This window comes from Leptonychotes weddellii, chromosome 9, assembly GCF_054177405.1.
Source record: "Leptonychotes weddellii isolate Sample4059 chromosome 9, ASM5417740v2, whole genome shotgun sequence".
Lineage (NCBI taxonomy): Eukaryota > Metazoa > Chordata > Mammalia > Carnivora > Phocidae > Leptonychotes > Leptonychotes weddellii.
In genome coordinates, this window is record NC_138377.1 from 122,518,242 (window position 1) to 122,535,950 (window position 17,709).

Genomic DNA, 17,709 nt, shown 5'->3' on the forward strand with positions numbered 1-17,709 from the left:
ATATATCTGAATTTCCCAGAAACTCAACTACTATATAAAACTAGAGAAAAGAGTACATTCTTTTGTTCAGAACTCTCCCAAGTGTTTGTTTTATTTATTTAAGTAAACTCTACCCCCAACTCTACCCCTCGAACTCACAACCCCAAGATCAAGAGTCACACGCTCCACTGACCGAGCCAGCCAGGCGCCCCTTACCAGTTCAGAAAAATGTCGACTCTCTGGTGTGAGTCACAAATACAGGACACCTGTATCAGTCCGTAGTTGTAGCTGTCCTGTTCTCAATGATTTTACAGAGCAAGCATCTGATGACATCCCTGTGCAGAAGTGTGAACATTTCTGTATTGTACACATTCTTTTGTAGTTATACTTGTTTTGAAACTGTAAGTAATCAATTTTCCCTGTAACATTTTATTTCAGGACAGTAAATGGGTGTTCACAGAAGGCATGTTGGAGCTGACAGTGTTGAGGGCCACTGTCTGATATTATGAGCTTGAGTGTGTGTGTGTGTCTATGAGCACAGTTTCTGGGCCACATTTTGGTATTATGATTATAGGAATTGGCTAGTTCCCCAGATTTTTTAAAATGAAAATGTCTCTAGTTGGGACACCCGGGTGGCTTAGTTGGTTAGGCATCTGACTGGCTCAGCGTCCTGGGATTGAGCCCCGCATCGCACTGGGTTCTGCGCTAAGTGGGGAGTCTGCTTCTCCCTCTCCCTCTGCCCCTCTCCCTGCTTGTGCTTTTTCAAATAAAATCTTAAAAAAAAAAAAACAAAACCCCAGAAAGAAAATGTCTCTAGCATGAGAATTTGCTGTTCTTTAAAAGTTTGAAAAAAATTGTAACCACAAAATTGCCCCACCCCCAACGTCCTTTTTGGTGCTGGTCTTTCAAGTTTTAATTTTTTAAAAAGATTTTATTTTTTTGACAGAGAAACAGCGAGAGAGGGAACACAAGCAGGGGGAGTGGGAGAGGGAGAAGCAGGTTCCCCGTCGAGCAGGGAGGCCGATGCGGGGCTCGATCCCAGGACTCTAGGACCATGACCCGAGCAGAAGGCAGATGCTTAACGACTGAGCCACCCAGGCGCCTCTCCAAATTTTTCTTTCTTGAGTATTGAAGAATTCAGATTTTCTACTAAAAAGTAGTTTACAAATACCAGTTTTTAAGAAAATTAACTGTATCTTGAGCTTTTCAAATTAACAAAGAATTTTACACTGTTCTAATTTCTTTTTTTTTTTTTTCCTTTCTCTTGCTTAATTCGTAGAGGTTTAGATGTGGTGCCAGTCATCTGTCTGTCCTCAGACCCATCCGGTTCCGTCCCCCCTGCTCTGTACTGCAGGTGCAGGCTACCCTGCTGGCGAGCTCCCGTCACAGCTGGTCCATGGCGCAGGCAGGCTATGGGAGGGCCGAGGGAGAGGAACCAGGGGACCTCCCCGTCTCTGTACTTTCTGCAGTCTTCGGCTGTCTCCTCTGCAGTCCCAGCTCCGGCTCCAAGGTCCCAGCCCCAGCCAGCAGGATTGCCATGCTCCCCTTCCCACTGGGAGGCCCCAGTGTTCACCTCTGGTCACACCCATACCCCACCCCTTTGTCCCTCTGGCTAACTTCCTGCTTTGCTCTTCTCTCATGGGCCCCACCTTCCCCTGCATCCTCATTCAGATGCCTCATAACCGAATTCCTGTAGCTGAATTACTCAGTGTGGATTCAGTCTTTCTAGCTGGGCCTTGACTGACTGATAGGCATTTTATCACTATTTTTCAGCAGCTTTTGAATTCATGCATCAATTCTACTATTTTCTAAATGACTCATTTCTGCTTTTATTTGGTGAAATAATAGAGCTTAGCCAGCGGTATGCTGTAGTATTTGCCAATTTCTGTGGGTAAGTATTTCCATCATGGCCGATTTCAGCAGTCAGTGTGATGTCACTACCAGCTGAGAAGAGCTCTACAGGATCAGCTCTCACAGGGGAGTGGGGGGTGGGGGGAAAGGATAGAAAGAAGACTTTAGAAAAATGGTAAAAATGGGGGCGCCTGGGTGGCTCAGTTGGTTAAGCGACTGCCTTCGGCTCAGGTCATGATCCTGGAGTCCCGGGATCGAGTCCCGCATCGGGCTCCCTGCTCGGCAGGGAGTCTGCTTCTCCCTCTGACCCTCCTCCCTCTCATGCTCTCTCTCTCAAATAAATAAATAAAAATCTTTAAAAAAAAAAAAAAAAAAAAGAAAAATGGTAAAAATGATCACATCTTGAAACTGAATTATTTTAAATTAAACTTCTCCAATATATAACACTCCCTCAACTTCACTGTTAAATAAAAAAAAACATTTCATTTGAAAATCTCAGGTTTTTCTAACTTCCTAAGTGCTATGAATTGACTTGTGCCCCCGCCCCAAATTCTTATGTTGAAACCCTAACCCCCCACGTGACAGTATTTGGAGATAAGGCCTTTAAGAAGTAAGTAAGGTTAAATGAGGTCATGAGGGTGGGGCACTAATCCGAAAGGACTGGTGTCCTTGTAAGAGGAACAGAGACCAGAGCGCTCTCTGCAGGGATGCAGAGTGGCCGTGAGCACACAGAGATGGGCCCCTACAAGCCACCTGAAGAGGCTTCCGAAGGAAACGTGCTGGCACCTGGCTCTTGGACTTCCAGCCTCCGGGACTGTGAGCAGCGAAGTTTCTGCTGTGTGAGCCCTTAGTCTGTGGTGTTCTGTTAGGGCGGCCCGAGCTGATGGATACAAGTGTGCCCACTGACGGCCAGCAAGCCAGAGCCCATGGTGGTCACAGAGCTTGTTTGGGGGACAAAAAAGTTTTGGAACTAGAAGTGGTGATGATTGTGCAACACTGTGAATGCACTTAATTCTACGGAATTGTACATTTGAAAATGAAAAAGACTGGCAAATTGTTACATATATTTTAGCCACAATCCTTAAAAATTAATAACATACCCAAACCACCAAATCGTACACTTCCAATGGGTGAGTTGTATGGTATGTGGATTATATCTCAATAAAATTATTTTTTAAGAACTCAGAGCCCAAACTGACAAGTCATCAAATAATTTCAAAAGCAAACTTGCTGAAAATTCCTTAACAAGTGTGCCAGTGAGAAGTTCTATGTAACAGGAATGCAGGTACACTTTAATATCTGCTATGGGCCACCAAAGAGATGTCCGTTGGGTCTACTCCCCTGGGAGGGCAGGGGCAGGTGTGGGAAAGCACCACCCTGGCGCAGGTGTTGTGTCCCAGTACGAACCACCCGAGAGGGGGGCCGTCTAATCTCTGCGGCAGGTGGAGCGGGTGAGAACGCCTATCTCCCCACCCCAGCGATTCTCGTCTTGAGGAATATTTGCCCCCAAATGTTTAAATACATGAGGAGTCTCAATTTCACATATCCAAGAAGTAAAAAACTACAAGTAGAAAACTACAAGTCATGATTTTTCACTTATCAGACTGGCAAAGGCCAAAAAGCCACTAGGGAGACTTGGCTGGTGAGGAAAGAAAGACAGGCAGACCCATCCCTGCTGCCATCACAAAGGGCACAGTCTCCGGGGAAGGCTCACTGGCTGTATTTATAGAACCTAAAAATGCATGGATCCTCTGCCTTAGCAATTTTAATTTTAGAAATTTATCCTACAGGCTTTTGTTCATGGATACAAACGTTCACACTACTTGTAAGAGCAAAAGATTAGAACATTTTCAGTGCCATTTAAAAGGAGACTGGATGTACAAATTATGGTTCGACTGGACACCGGTCCAGCCCATGTACCGCCAGGGGCAGGAACCATACTGCTACTTTTGTGCCTCCTGAACTGGGTCATCAGGCCACCGTCATCAGCTGTCCAAAGCATTAATGTTTTAAATTTGGCAACTTGGTAGATAAGAAAAGGGCATAATCTTGTTTTAATTGTTATTTCCTTCACTGCTACTGGGGTCGACTTTTTTCATGTTTACTGGCCCTTGTACATTTCGAGTTCTGTAAAAAAGTTCACAAAACGCCTTTACAACATTTGTTGTTGTTTTTTTCACTCTGATATTGTGAATACAGACAGGAATAAAACACTGTCATTCTACACTTGGGGGGAGACGGGGCTCCCGGGTCTAACAGGGGCTACCAAATATTTATTGTGCTACGCATCCTGTTTTTTAATCCATCCCTTCTAACTTTCCCAACAGCCCTGAGAGGTAGCTCTTACTATGCTCATTTTACAAATAAAGAACCTGGGGGCAGAAGCTGGCTGACTTGCCCAAGGCCACTTGGCTGGTAACAGGGGCCTAAGTTGATACCTGGTTCTACAGCAGCTCCTCCTCTTCGTCGAGGCCTGGGCAGGAAGCCGCTGGAGTCAGCAGGCCGCATGGAGGTCCACCCAGTCCCACACGTGCAGAGAGGCGTCGCTTGCTGCCGATAGGAGAGTCCGTGGTTTGTGGGGGTGCCAGGTGTGGGTAGTGACCAGTGGAGCAGTGTCTATCTGGCTGCCCTCCAGGAAGATGTGACCTCTGTGAGTGAAGACAGGTTCTACTTGGTTCCCCACTCCATCCCAAGATGTGGCATCATAGACCTGGACTGTCCCATCAAAACCTAAGGAGGAATGAGAAAAGAGAAGATTGACACTGGAAAGTAATTTTTATTGTTTGTTTGTTTTTTAAGTTATCTCTATGCCCAAACATGGGACTTGAACTCATGACCCCGAGATCAGGAGTCCACACTCCGACTGAGCCAGCCAGGCGTCCCTAAAGTAATTTTTATAGTTTGCTCTCTGGCACCAAAACAGGTTATAGGATGAGAAATCAAATAATAACAAGATGCTTAAGGCCAGGGGCACCTGGCGGGCTCAGTCCGTAGAGCATCTGACTCTTGATCTTGGGCTCATGAATTTGAGCCCCACACTGGGTGGCGATTACTTGAAAAAGATGCTTAAGGCCAGCTGAAGGGCACATAAGCTCCACCCTCGCTGTTGGCAGCTTATGACTCCATAGGGCAGGTGACGGTGTACTTCTGCTGTTCGTCTGGTATGTGCCAGGCCCGAGGCCAACCCTGGACATGCGTTCTTTTAATCCTCACAACTGTATGAAATAGGTACTATTATTTTCCCCGGGAAACCGAGGCTTAAGAGACTCTTTCAAACCTCTTCCACTTGCCTCAAATTCTAATCCCTCCGCATCTGGATCCCTGTCAGCAGATGGCCTTGCCTCCTGCTTGATGGGGGAAACAGAAGCCTTTACGGAGGAGCACCTGCATGTCCCCCCACCACCTAGCTATACCCACACTCACTCCGTCCTGCTGTCTTCTTGCTACCAAAGAGAAAGTTCCTCCACCAAGCTTGGTTCTTTTCTTCTGCTCTTTTTGGATCCTGCCATTATCAATGATCTTTTCTTACTCTCTCGACTATTCTTTCAACCTCTCCCCTTCCATGGGTCCTTCCCATTGACTTTTAGATACCCTCATTATTAGATACCCTCAGTCAGCTAGAAACTGCCGGGCCAGACCCAGGAGCCTGCTGACCTAGCAGCTTGCTAGAATTTGAAAAGCAAGCAGACCAAGAAGCACTTTCGTGATCCTCTCACCTCCTCCTGGTACAGCCCCGTGACTATCCTAGTGCCTTGCTATCTGCAGTCCTCTCGCCCAACCTCAGCACCGAATTCCTGCTCAGGTAGGAAAGGCCTGCTACCAATGTCAAAATTCAGTAGCTAGAAAGGGGAAGGGCCTGCCATGGAAGAACCTGGAGGGTTATCTGGAGCTTCTCTGGGAGGGACTTTCACTTCTGGGGCCAGATTTATTACGGGGCTGCAGGCTCCTTCCTGAGCATTGTACAGTCCCCTGGGAGACAGAGCTCAAGTAACAGACACAAAATACTGCTCAGCAGTACCTGAAATGGCCAAGCAGCTGTCCAGGCCTGGCGCCCAGGTCACTCGCAGCAGCTCTGGGTCGGGGCTGGGTGCAGACACTGAGCACTGGACGGAACTCACAGGATGGCAGAGATTCCGGGGATCAAGAAGACAGAGCTGCCCGTCTGAGCCAAGGCTGGCAATGCTCGGCCCAGGGCCCCGGCCCCCAACTTCAGCACACCACCTCCCTCCAGCAGCCCCAGGGCTGGGGCTGACATTCTCTGATGGCGCCCACTTCTGGCGGATGTCGACAAGCCCCAGCCGGCCTGAGGAGCAGCAGAAGGCAAAGGTGTCTGCATCCAGGACCTGCAGGCTACTTAGCTCCTCACTGTCACTGACCCCTGGAAGACAGAGGGTGACAGAGAAAAAGCTGCTGGAGTCACAGGAGTCTGGCCGGTCACATACCCCTTCCTCTGGAAGCTTCCCACCAACACCGGGCACCTTGCCACGCTCCACCCAGCTGGGACGCTGCTGGTCCCGGGACTGCCTCTTCCAGCCCCAGAACGGGGGCCCCTTGAGGCTAGGGCCTGCCTCGCATCCATCTGGTTTCCCCAGCACCTGGCCCGCACGGCTGAACTCAGTTCTTCACACAGCTGAGGAGGATGGAAGTGAGCAGGAGACGCCAGGCAAGGGGTAAACGGCTGTGGTACCTGAGGTGTATGTGGTCTTCTGGGATTCCAGATCCATAACCTTCAGACTGCTGAGCCTCACCCCGTGGAGGACTCCGGGTGCCATCGAAGAGAAGATAGCCACCCTGGGCCAGAGACTGCCCTCCTTCTCCTGCACAGCAATGGTGCTGACGGCCTGAATGACATCTGGGGGAAGGAAAGCACAAGAGGCTAAAATCCGGGATGCTGATGAAGGCCTGACACATTACAAGGTGAAGGCCAGCCAGCAGTCTTCCCTTGTACATGTAGAAGGTCAAGGAGGAAAGGGGGCTGACAGCTGGCAAGAGAGGACGTGAGACATAAACGCCCTGGATTACATTCACATTTCTGAAACTGTCAGAAGCACTTTAATTCCTTTATAATTTGTCTTACAAACAGTTTTGCAAACAGGAGATAATGAATCATAGCAGCCATCTCAAAACCCTAAAAGCATTCTGGCTTTTTATAGTTTCGCAAAGAACAAATAAAGATAGAAAAAAGCGAAGAACACACTTAAGATATCACTTACACCTTAAGTGAAAATAACAAGTACAGAGTTCATGAACTAATAGTATTTCTTCAAGCACATGTTCCATGACCTCAAGCAACCTGCGGATGCCTAGCCGGTGAAGGTCACAATACCCATGTCTCCAAATGGAAACCGGGCAGGAGGGTCCACATCGTTGCTGTACCGAACGGAGGAAGGACACGCCTGACCTCAAGCTGGATCCAGTTTCAGTGTGTCTGCTCAGCCTGCTTGGTTCTCGCCTCTGCGTTCTACACTGGAGGCTTCTCTTAGTGGCAACCGTTTAGAGCCGTTTGCTGTACAAACTACTTAATGGGAGATACAGATTTCCATTTTATATTTTCTTGCTCCAAGAGAGGCTCATTATTTGGTCACCACATTCTCTGAAGAAAATGGACATCTAACTATTTTTTTGATTCTAAAGCACGGGAGAAAGTCAGACTGAGGTAGGAATGGATGAGAAGGAATACTAACATGGCTTGGCAAGCAAGCACAAGGCAGCGAGCCCCCTGGAGACTGTCCCCATCCGAGGAGGGCACAGGGCACGTGTCTGGGCTGGGCTAGAATGCAGAAGGCCCTTGGGTGTTGCTGCAAAGGCCCACGGACTCCCAGTACCCTTGATGTGGACTTGCTGAACTCAATCACTCCTTCCACACAGGCTGCGGAGGTTTGGAGCAGACAGGACAGCTGAGCCCCAGGATCAGAGTTTGTCTCTGGGGAGCGCCGATGAGGCTGTGATTCAAACCCGCCCCGGCACAGCGCACCTGCCTCTCCTGGGCCACACGTGAGCAGCTCCCTCTTCCCTTTCCACACACTCTGAGGGACCTGGAACAGATTCCCCAGGACCTACCACTCTGAGCCAGGGGATGGTCCTCAGATATGATCTGTCCTCTGATGGGGGAAAGGAAGAGGCCAAGGGAAAGCCTTCAAAGACCTATTTCAAAGACGCGGTGGAAAATTTCAGAGCCTCCTGACTGGAGAGTTGCTCTGTAATTATAATCAGAAAGAAATGCAGCTTTCCTCCTCCTCCTTTCTCTGGTCCGTGGTAAAATGCCCTCCTCCGGGTAATCCATACCACATTTAGCAAACCAGCCCCAAATGGAGAAGAGAAATGACTAGGAAATCAAAGCAAAAGACACAGTGAGACACCTCTAAGAACTTGGCCATGAAAGAAGGTTGTGTCTGAGGATTCACCCAACACAGAACAGGTCAGAGCAGAGGTACGCACACTCCCTAAGGAGTCAGAATGGTGCCCACACCTCCAATAGTGAGCAAATGTATTAGCACATCTAAAGGATGGTGGTGTCCAGGAGAGGGGGCTGTCCAGCCATGCGGGCAAAGAAAACACTGGGGCCTGTCCAGGGCGGAGGGAGCCATACCAGACTGAACACTGAACTTCAAAGTGGATACAGCAGGTGACATTCAGCTGAGACCTTTAGATATGTATTCATCTAACTCAAAGGTTTCCACAGCCCCAGTTATGAGAGAAAAGGCCTCAGATGCTGCTCCAGGGGCCTGGATGGCACCAAGGCCTGGGCAGCAATGCCTTCCCAAGTTTTATACTTTGTGCCGAAGACCGCTTACGAAAACACAACTTGGAAACCTCTGAGCTGATTCTTCTTGTTACGGTTTTGTTTATCACGCAGTCTTCGAGGAGGTCAGGTTTTCCATAGACAAAGAATAAGGACCTGGAATGTCCAATTTCAGGGACACTTTTTTATCTATGAACTAATAAAACTGCATTCTGGTTTACAGCAGTCTTGTGAGTCTGGTGAGTGCATCTGCCTCTATAAACACTACGCTTTTTGGAAAATTCACCTTAGATAACACTACGCTTTTTCAGCTTCTAGGAAAACAGCTGGTCAACCTTCCCCAGGCTCTGGAATATTCTGCACTATTATCTAGGGAAAGAGAACTCTTTATCTGATTTGCTAGTCTCATAGGAGCGTCAGAGCAAGCCCCCTTGGGCCATTAGCTCCCCTGGGCCTGGGGCTATAGTATGGATAAAAGGCAGCTCCGGGCGCCTCCACATGGTTAGTGACACTCTCCTCCCTCTCAACTTTAAGCAACTGCTGTCCCATATGGCCTATCTTTAAGCAAAGATAAAAAACTACAAGTTACTGGCATAAGGACAGACACGAAGACCAATGGAACAGAACTCAGAGTCCAGAAAGAAATCCTTGTATTTATGGTTAAGCAATCATCTTTCAATAAAGCCAAGGGGCAGTTCCAAAAGCGGCGGCCTGTGCCTCTGAGGCACACTTCCATTCTGGCCAACAGTGCTCTAACAGAAGCAGGGATGGAAGGGGCTGAATCAGGGCCGCCGCTCTTGGTGCCTGCCTGGCAGGGAAACCCGCAAACCTACTGCTGGAAGGAAGGCTATTCCACATGAACGAACTCCCCTTCCCTCCCGAAGGGAACAGGATAACACTTGCGGCTCCTTTTCCCGTTCCCCTGTTACAGGGTAGACTGACTTCACGAAGAGGGCGACTGGTAGGCTGAGCCTCTTGCTCCCTCATTATTTTCCATCCCCGAGACGAGCATGCCTACAAGGCGAGGTGACCTCCTTGCCTCTGCCCCCGCCTGGGGGAGAGGCACGGGGTACGCCAGGTGCTCTGCCCATGACTGGGTAGGTGAACTGAATTCCGGAAGCAAGTTGCAGGAAGCTCCATTTGGGAGATGTACGCCACGCTGTGGTCGCTAACTCATTTTTGCCCATGTTAAAGTAGACACTACATTTTAATTCCCACCTGGCTCTGTGACTATTTCTTACCTGGCTTAGATTAGGGGTAGGGGTGTATGGGTATCAGGCTTTCCCACAACCCAGCCCCACCAAGTCAAATTCACTCACCACTGTCCTCTGTGACCTGCCACACATGCAGGTAAGAACCCGGAAGACCAGTGGTTACCAGCAACCTATTCATAACAGACAGAAGGATCAGTCCAGCGAGTGGGGAGCTCACCCACATACCCCCCAGCCTTTTCCCTTCCCAGCCCACTCAGCTTGGGACCCCTACACTCCCCATACCAGGAAAGCTTGCTGCAGGAAGAGATCATCAAGACCAGCCATCCTCATTTCACAGATGAGGAGCAGGCTCACTCCACTTGAGGGACAGACCCAGAGCTCATGGAGGGTCACGGGACTGAGCCCAGGCTTCCACAGGGCATGATGTATCCGAGAGGGGACACCAGCATGGAGCCTGAACACACAACCCTAACCCGGAGACTCTCAGCCTCTGCCAACAGGGCTATTAGTCCCAACGACCCACCAACAGTGCTTTGAGAAACTAAGGGCGTCCTTCTACTCTCTATTCCCTGGAACAACTCCAGCGATCTGGGGATTACATTAGTTCAAAGGTCTGTGGCCTGTGTGGGACCATCAAGTTACCAAACAATGAGGGTTTTTTTTTATACTCCAAATCTGGGTGTGTGTGTGCTTGTGTGCTGAGGGGGTAGGGGTAGAGGTGGTGCTAAAGAGGGAGGATACCCCTGACAGCTCCAGCCACTCCATCCTGAATGGAAGGTCTGGGTCACAGAGCTGACCATACCTGGTGTCTGGCACGTGCTTCAGATCAAAGACAGACATGTCTGAAAATCCTCCGTGGCACACCTTGAAATCTCTTTCTGGGCATAAGCCCTAAAATACAAAGGGGTGGCCCATCAGAGAGTCTGCTTTCCAAAGGAACACTTCGATGAGCTCTAGGTCAGACGCCGGCATGAAGCCCCTTGCTGACGAAAGATGCTTCCCCCTGCCGGGCCTCAGTGTGCTGCCACCTGTAAATGTTGGTCTCAGCTGCCTACACAGCTTCCCTTCCTTCCTGCACATCCAAAACCCTTCTCCCAACCTTTCCCCGGGCCCTTTCATGAGAGCACAAGTGTTATACTCCAGGCCTTCTTAGAGGAGTCACCGAAGCTTCATAGCTTCATCCAAGACAGCTGGAACGTATCAGTCAACTACCCTGTCCCCATTCCTCCCGCACCTCCCACTGGAAGTCAGGTGGGTCCTTCTAGCAATAAAAATGTAACCACCACCAATTATCCAGTGTTCACTGTGTCAGGCACTGTGTTCAGTGCTTTATCTACTTTATCACATTGAATTCTTACAACTACCCTGTCATGTAGGTACTGTAATGACCCCTATTCTAAAATGACAAAACAAAGGCACAGAGAACTTAAGCAACTTTTCTAAGGTCACACAGGGATTATGTTGTGGATCTGAACCCAAGTCTGTCTAACCAAAGTTCATGCTCTCAGCCACTAGACTCTACTCTCTCCATATGAGGGACTGGAAACAGAGGGAAAGAAGGTAGCCATAAGAAAAAAGAGGAAAAGCCAGGCATGAGGTAAGAGGTAAATAAGGTGTCTCCTCAAGGCTCAGTCTGGGTGAGTGAGCTCCTGGCTTAAGCCTGAGTGGCGGGGATCGGGGAGATCAAGAGCACTAGGCAGGAAATCCCCCCCAGGGCAACAAAGGCCAGGCTGTCCTCAGATGAGATTGAGTGATTTTATAGCAACATCACACAGCTACCCACTCTTTTCTTCTTCACACATTCTCTTCTCTTGGCTTCTGAAACACTGCCCTTTTCTTTCTTTTTTTTTTTTTTAATGATTTTATTTATTCATTTGACAGAGAGAGACACAGCGAGAGAGGGAACACAAGCAGGGGGAGTGGGGGAGGGAGAAGCAGGCTCCCTGCTGAGCAGGGAGCCCGATGTGGGGCTCCATCCCAGGACCCTGGGATCATGACCTGAGCCGAAGGCAGACGCTTAACGACTGAGCCACCCAGGCGCCCCAACACTGCCCTCTTCTGAGACTCCTACTTCAAAGACTATTCCTTCTTAGTATCTGTTGTGGGTTCATCTTCCTTTAACTATTTCTGAAATGTATTCCCTAAGGTTTGGTCTTTAGACATTGTCTGCTTTTATTCCTTATACACGACACTGTCATCCTAGGTGATCTTAATCATTCTAAGGGCTTCAACCACCCTCTACACTCTAATGGCTCCCTAAATCTATTTTTGATAAAGTAAAATTGACCTCTTCCTCTAGGAACCCTCTGTAAACCTCAGACATCCTGCAACACTTACCTCTGTGCATCCCTGCCTCCCCGTGAGACAAGCAGGGCGGGACCAGTGCTTGTCCCTCTCTCTGACTAGTATCCAGGACAATACCTAGTAGACAGAGGAACTCTCTAAAGGTTTAATATATGAATAAAAAGTAGACATGTATACTCAGCATTTGTATTTCACGTTACCTGGTTTTCTTTTACAGAAAGTCTGAGAGGTAGTATCAGATGAAGAATCTCATTTTTTTTCAGGCTTTCATAGCCAGCAACAAAGACTCCTGGAAAAAGAAGCAGAAGTAGCTGTGACAAACTGCTAGAAAGATCCTGGACCATGGCTGGGTCTAGAAATTTCACCAAAACCTCCAAAGCAGATAAATTCCTCCACCATTGGTATGCAGCCTTGTATTGGGGAATGGAAGGGATCTAGATCTTACTAAGAGGAATGTTAAGTGCTGACGGGGCTGAAATTGCTACAAGACCAAGAGGAGGCCTCAGACTCCCAGAAGTGTGGGTTGGGTCCCTCCCGGCTGCGCTAGCAATAAGAGGTCCAGCCTGAGGAGTAAGAGTCCATCTCCTTCAGGGCCAGGCAGGGCAAGATCACCTTTGTCACCAATCCATTCAAGGACTCGAGTGGCTCCCGAAAGATCGAATGCATGGAAATCTTGGTACCTGCATGATAAAGACACAATGTCACACGGTGCACAGCACTCTACATCTGTTAAAACTCTGAGACGGCAGCACGGTTCGGTGGGTGGGGGCCCAGGCTCTGGAGCAAAGCAGACCTGGGAGCAGGTCTTGTTGCACATTTCAGCCCCCGTGTGACTGGGACCAGGCCGGTCACAGTTATCCCTGAGCCTCGGTCCCCATCTGTAAAACGGAACTCCCAGAGCACCTGGGCTTCCCAAGGCTGATGTGAGGAATCACTGAGATAATGTGCTCAAGGTCTCACTCAGGCTGGCGCAAAATAACGGGTCACTTGGGTGATTATTATCCTCCACGACCACGGCTCTTAACTGGCACCGCACACGCTGCGCCCACGGGGAGGTGCCGCTTCCCAGACGCCGGAGCCCACTTCCAGGCGGAGTGCTCGGTGTCGGCCCCGCCCCACGGCCAGGCCGGCCCAGCCCACACCGGGGCTCCCTGGGCGCCCCACCCCGCACCAGTCCGCCCACCCCGCCAGCTCCAGGCTCAGGGCCCAGGGCCCAGGCCCACAGGATTTACAAGCGCAAGGATTCCACCAGCCAGTCCTCCGCGGGGTCCATGGCAACGCCGCTTCCGGTACCCCACTTCCGCCGCCCCACTTCCGCCTCTGAGGACCTTCCTCGGCAGGCGCGGCCCTCTCGCGAGGAGTGGGCGCGGCCGGCTCCGGCTGGGAGGCGTGGTCCCACTCCAGGAGGCGGGGCAGAGAGGAGCCTGAGCGCCTCCACCAGCACGCAGTGCCGTCACCGGGCTGGGTCCGGGATCCTTCTGGCAAAAGCTCGAGGGGGGGAAATGACGTAAGATCAGGGGTTCCCAGGATGTCAGTTTCGAGCGGGGCCTCGGGAACCAAATACCCGCCCGTTTCACGACCGAATATTTGCAGATCAGAGGGTCAAGCCCAGATAAAATACAGGATGCTCGGTTAAATTCGAATTTTAGATAAACTAATGAATAATTTTTTCGTGTAAGTATGTCCATGCAATGCTTAGGACATCTCATACGAAAAAATTATTCATTGTTTATATGAAATGAGAATTTAACTGAGTGTCCTGTATTTTTATTTGCTAAATCTGGCAACCCTACTCATGGCCAGAGAAGAGAGTAAGCAGACAGCGAGGTCTGGACCCTAGCTCGGCTCACTCCCTTTTATGCCCTGGGCACTCCCCTTAAAGCCTGGCATGGGGATGAAATGGAATGGGGTCAGCAAAACCCCATCTTGTAGTGGAGGCAGCTCCCTCGTCCAGGCGAGGAAACATGAGAGACTTGCCCGTGCCAGAAGGTAGCAGAGGTGAAGAGTAAGAGCCCAGCACCTGGCCCAAGACCTGGTGGATACAACAGGCACTGAGTACCTGCTTGCTGAGTGAGCGACTGAATAGGAGTTCCGAGTAGGCTGGTGTCATGAAGTTTTCTTGGCTCTTTCGAGCCAGCACTGTCTCACTGAACATGCCGTCCTCCAGCCCCCTTTCCCTCCCATGCCCTCAAATGTGGCTGGAAGGAGAGGCCCAGACATTCTACATAAAGAGCAGGGTTTTATTCACAACTTCAACACGGAAGCAAGAAATACAGCAGGGACATAATTTGTGTCTGCATGGGCAATATTCCTGGCGACACAACCAGAAATCACAGTAATGGAGTAACAGATATTTGAGCCCAGGGTTTATTTACATCCAGATGGGGCCACCGCCAGGGTCCTGCTCAGCACCTTCCCTGGGTGGGCACAGTCTAAGTCACGGCGGCGTCTCTTCCTCATTAGGGGCATCCCTTCTGCAGCATCTGCACCAGCGGCCTCCTGTACTGAACGGGAACACACAGAATTGACCTGGGCAGAGGGGGCACATGACAGGGGTGTCCTGCCATTCCTATGTGTGAGGCATCCACAGAGGTAGGCAGGGGCAGGCTCTCCGCTCAGGCAGGCCCCCCTGGCACCTTTCCCCCTGAAGGAGGCCTGGAAGGGGTCGGGGCAGTGGTTTTCTCAGAGTGCTTGTGACAGTCAAGGAGATCATGGAAGTAAAGTCCACGTTATGTGCCTGGCCCTGGGCCAGTGTCAGTGTTTTCACTCCCCGCCCCCAGCTCTGCCCCAGACCTCACCTCTGAAGCCCCATCCCCCAGTGCTAGGTAGTGCTTCCTGGGAGGTTTGCTAGTTGGTCTGCATGCTTGAGGCCTTCGAGACTGACAGCCCCAGAGGTGACATCATCTCCCTTCAGAGTCAGCCAGCCCAAGCTGCTGGCCCTTATATCTGAGGTCCCCAGGGGCTGGGGGTTCTGTGCGTGAGGAGTGCCAGGGAGGTTGACTGGGGATGGAGTTGGACCTTCTCTAGGAAATGCCCCTCCCTTCTTTCAAAATGTAGCATTATATGCTAGGCACAGTGGAGGATATGGTGAGTCTGTGACAGGTGCTCCCAGGGAGCTCACAGACTGGTAAGAGCTCCTGTTTACTAAGTGCTTTCTATGTGCCAGGCATCACGCTGAGCTCATGACACAAATGGTCCCATTTAATACAAGATGGGTGCTATCCGCTATCATCCTCATTTTATAAATGAGGAAGATGAGGCCTTTAAGGTCACACGGCTACAAAATAGCTGGGTTATGAGCCTAGCTCGCTGTCACGGGAACCCACATTCTACCACACTACGCTGCCTTCTGGGCATCGTAACAAAGTACAAGGGAAGGTGGTGTGGGCCGGGGACAGCACCAGGAGCAGGGAATGGAGGAGCTGCCCTCCTGCCAGGGTAGAGACTAAAGCTGGCTTGGCTCTAGCTTTGGGGTCAGTGGTTTACAACCAGGGGTAATTTAGGCTCCTGCCCCTTTCCCCTCACAAGAGCTCTGGCAATGTCTGGAGGCATTTTTTTGTGGTTGTCACAAATGGGGTGGGGGGAGGAGGATGCTCCAGTGAGTAGAGACAAGGGATACTACTAAATTTCCTCCAATGCACAGGGAAGCCTGCACAACAAAGAATTATCCAGCCCAGAATGTCAGGAGTACTGAGGTTGAGAAACCCTGCACTGAGGGTCACGGAGGCAGATGAGCGACGGGGAAGAGCACTGGTCGGGCTGACCAAGGTCTGGACTCTGTCTTGGATGCTGACTCTTCTCCTTTCTGGGCCTCAGGGTCCCAACTGTAACCACAAGTACAAATGAGGCGCAGCAAAGGTGGACCGCTGGGGTGGGGCAAGTCTGTGTGTGGCGGGGAGGTCCTGCTGCAAGGGGCTGGCTAATTAATCCTGGGCTGTGACTTCAGACTGGGAACTAGGTGAGGGGAAACTTTTTTCCTACTTCTTGCTCTGTGAGGTTTGCTGGGAAGGTCAGTTACCTTTCTTTGAAGTCTTCTCCCTTTGACTCTGGATCACAAGGAGAGCCTGGAATCCCTGGCTTTCTGGGGCCCATCACACCTCGCGGGCAAGGGGCTGTCACACCCGATGCCCAATGCTGGAACCAGCAGCAGCCCTGGCTGGGCCTCTCCTTGGCCTGAGGTAGGAGCTTGGCTCACCTGGGGGTGAGGTGCTGGGCCGCTAAGGCTCATGCCCAGAACTTTCTTGAGCAGGAGGATCCTGGGCAGATCATGACTCAGCTGCAGTCTCTGGTCCCTCAGAGAGATGTGGGGAGCTGTCCCCAAGAGGAATGGGCTGGGGGTTTCCAGACTCTTCTTACCCATGAAGTGACCTAGAAAGGAGGTGCCAAGACACAAGGAAGTTGGGGAGCGAGGATCCTATCCCAGTGGGAAAGTTCCCCATCTCTCCCAACTTTCAGTTCTCATGACAGGAAGATCTGAGGTCAGTCTCCCTCCACCTCTTCTCCAAGGAGACACAAATACCCCTGGGTGGCGGCAAAGCCTGTACCTGGGCTTTTCCTGAGCAGGTAGAGATGGTGGAGAGGGTGGCACAGCTGGGAGGAGGGTAGATGGCACACGGCCAGGGAGAAAGCCTGCCAGTAGTGCTGCGTGCTTACAGGAGGGACAGGAGAGGGCAAGGAGGAAAGTGGAGAATGAAGAGGTGTCTGGAAGGTGGAGGTGCAAAGAGAAGACACACCAGAGGTTAGAAGAAGATTCAGAAGACTCTTGCCTAAGGTAAGGGGCACCGGCTGGCAGGCAGATGAAGGATCCGACCCCAGCTCTGCTTTAACTGGCTGAGTGATCGTAGCCAAGTCACCGGACTGTCTGGGTCTCAAGTTTCCCATCTATTAAATTAGACGAGTTCCAGGGTCCTCAGCAACGCGAACACGAGTGTCCGTGGCTGAGGAACGGCCTGAGAAGGAAAATGGGATCAGAGCAGGGTGAGGGGCGCTTGCCCGGGTCCCGAAGACTTACCGGTGGCCCAGAGGTTGCCCCGCGGGTGCACTCCGATCTTGCTGGTCCGGCTGCGGGGCTCTGGGGGATCCCAGCTGAGTGGCGCGGCGCCGGCAGCGAGCAGAGCGAAGAGCAGGAGTCCGCCGAGCAGCCGAGCGCCCCCCGCCCGCAGGGTCATGGCTGTACCCTCGCCGCTCCTCCACCCCTGGCGCGCTTCGCAGCCGCTGGAGTCGAGGCCGCCTCCTTCCCTCCTTTTAAATCCTCGCCCCTGGGGGGCGGAGCCTGCCCCGAGAAGCCCGCCCCCCGGTGCGCTCGCAGCCGCCCCGGCCCCGCCCTCGCAGGACGCCCCGCCCCGCAGGACCCCGGGCGCTGAGCGCTTAAGCTTCTGCGCCCGCGTGGGCATCGCCTCCGCAGGGCGTTGGCGTCCATGTGCACCACCGTCCAGCGGAGGACCCTGACCCGGGGCAAAGCCCGTTCCCCTGGCGGCCGCCTAGCCGCTCCCACTGGCTTTAGGCCCACGAGTGGTTACTTCGCCTCGGAACCTCTCTTTACAAGGGTAAAAGTGTCGGGGCGGGGGAGGAGACTGGCGCTACAGTGCCCAGCAAAGTGCCAGGCACTAGGCGAGCCGT

At 51.4% G+C, this 17,709-nt stretch overlaps 2 protein-coding genes across 12 annotated transcripts in view; both read right to left on the reverse strand.

Annotated features, from left to right (window-relative positions):
* The window catches only part of WDR73 (WD repeat domain 73), a 147,896-nt gene extending 134,454 nt beyond the window's left edge, over positions 1-13,442 (reverse strand). For 4 of the 10 annotated variants that reach the window (XR_014148831.1, XR_014148833.1, XR_014148832.1 and 1 more), the window contains exons 1-8: positions 13,323-13,442; positions 12,703-12,770; positions 12,291-12,379; positions 10,589-10,677; positions 9,892-9,956; positions 6,518-6,682; positions 5,849-6,208; positions 4,269-4,560 (exon numbers count right to left, since the gene is read on the reverse strand). Coding sequence is in view for 1 of the 10 variants with exons in the window: in XM_006742448.3 (XP_006742511.2) it covers positions 4,325-4,560; positions 5,849-6,208; positions 6,518-6,682; positions 9,892-9,956; positions 10,589-10,677; positions 12,291-12,379; positions 12,703-12,770; positions 13,323-13,363 (1,113 nt within the window). In the remaining 9 variants the exon portion in view is untranslated. Of the gene's footprint in view, positions 1-195; positions 315-907; positions 1,950-2,465; positions 4,561-5,848; positions 6,209-6,517; positions 6,683-9,891; positions 9,957-10,588; positions 10,678-12,290; positions 12,380-12,702; positions 12,771-13,322 lie in introns of those variants that run through there. The other 6 variants (XR_014148830.1, XR_004078555.2, XR_004078554.2 and 3 more) reach the window with 6 other exon arrangements.
* An 867-nt stretch (positions 13,443-14,309) lies between these two features.
* Positions 14,310-17,344, reverse strand: NMB (neuromedin B). Of its 2 annotated transcripts, none has more exons than XM_006742451.3 (3): positions 17,102-17,344; positions 16,286-16,458; positions 14,310-14,594 (listed from the first exon to the last, which is right to left on the reverse strand). In XM_006742451.3, the coding sequence occupies exons 1-3, from the start codon at positions 17,256-17,258 to the stop codon at positions 14,550-14,552; spliced, it is 375 nt and encodes a 124-aa protein (XP_006742514.1). In that variant the 5' UTR covers positions 17,259-17,344; the 3' UTR covers positions 14,310-14,549. The 2 variants fall into 2 exon arrangements, with proteins under 2 accessions (XP_006742514.1, XP_006742513.1); XM_006742450.3 differs by having other exon boundaries at positions 14,310-14,589; positions 17,102-17,332.
* Between the last annotated feature and the right edge of the window lie 365 nt (positions 17,345-17,709).

Excerpts from the sequence above, each read along its gene's own strand:
- NMB (XM_006742450.3), bottom strand. The coding sequence starts at position 17,258 with ATGACCCTGCGGGCGGGGGGCGCTCGGCTGCTCGGCGGACTCCTGCTC. Across the intron at positions 16,459-17,101 it reads GGGCAACCTCTGGGCCACCG|GTCACTTCATGGGTAAGAAG; the intron begins GTAAGTCTTCGG and ends CCTCCTTTCTAG. Across the intron at positions 14,590-16,285 it reads GCCCAGCACCTCACCCCCAG|GAGGCCGCTGGTGCAGATGC; the intron begins GTGAGCCAAGCT and ends CGTTCAGTACAG.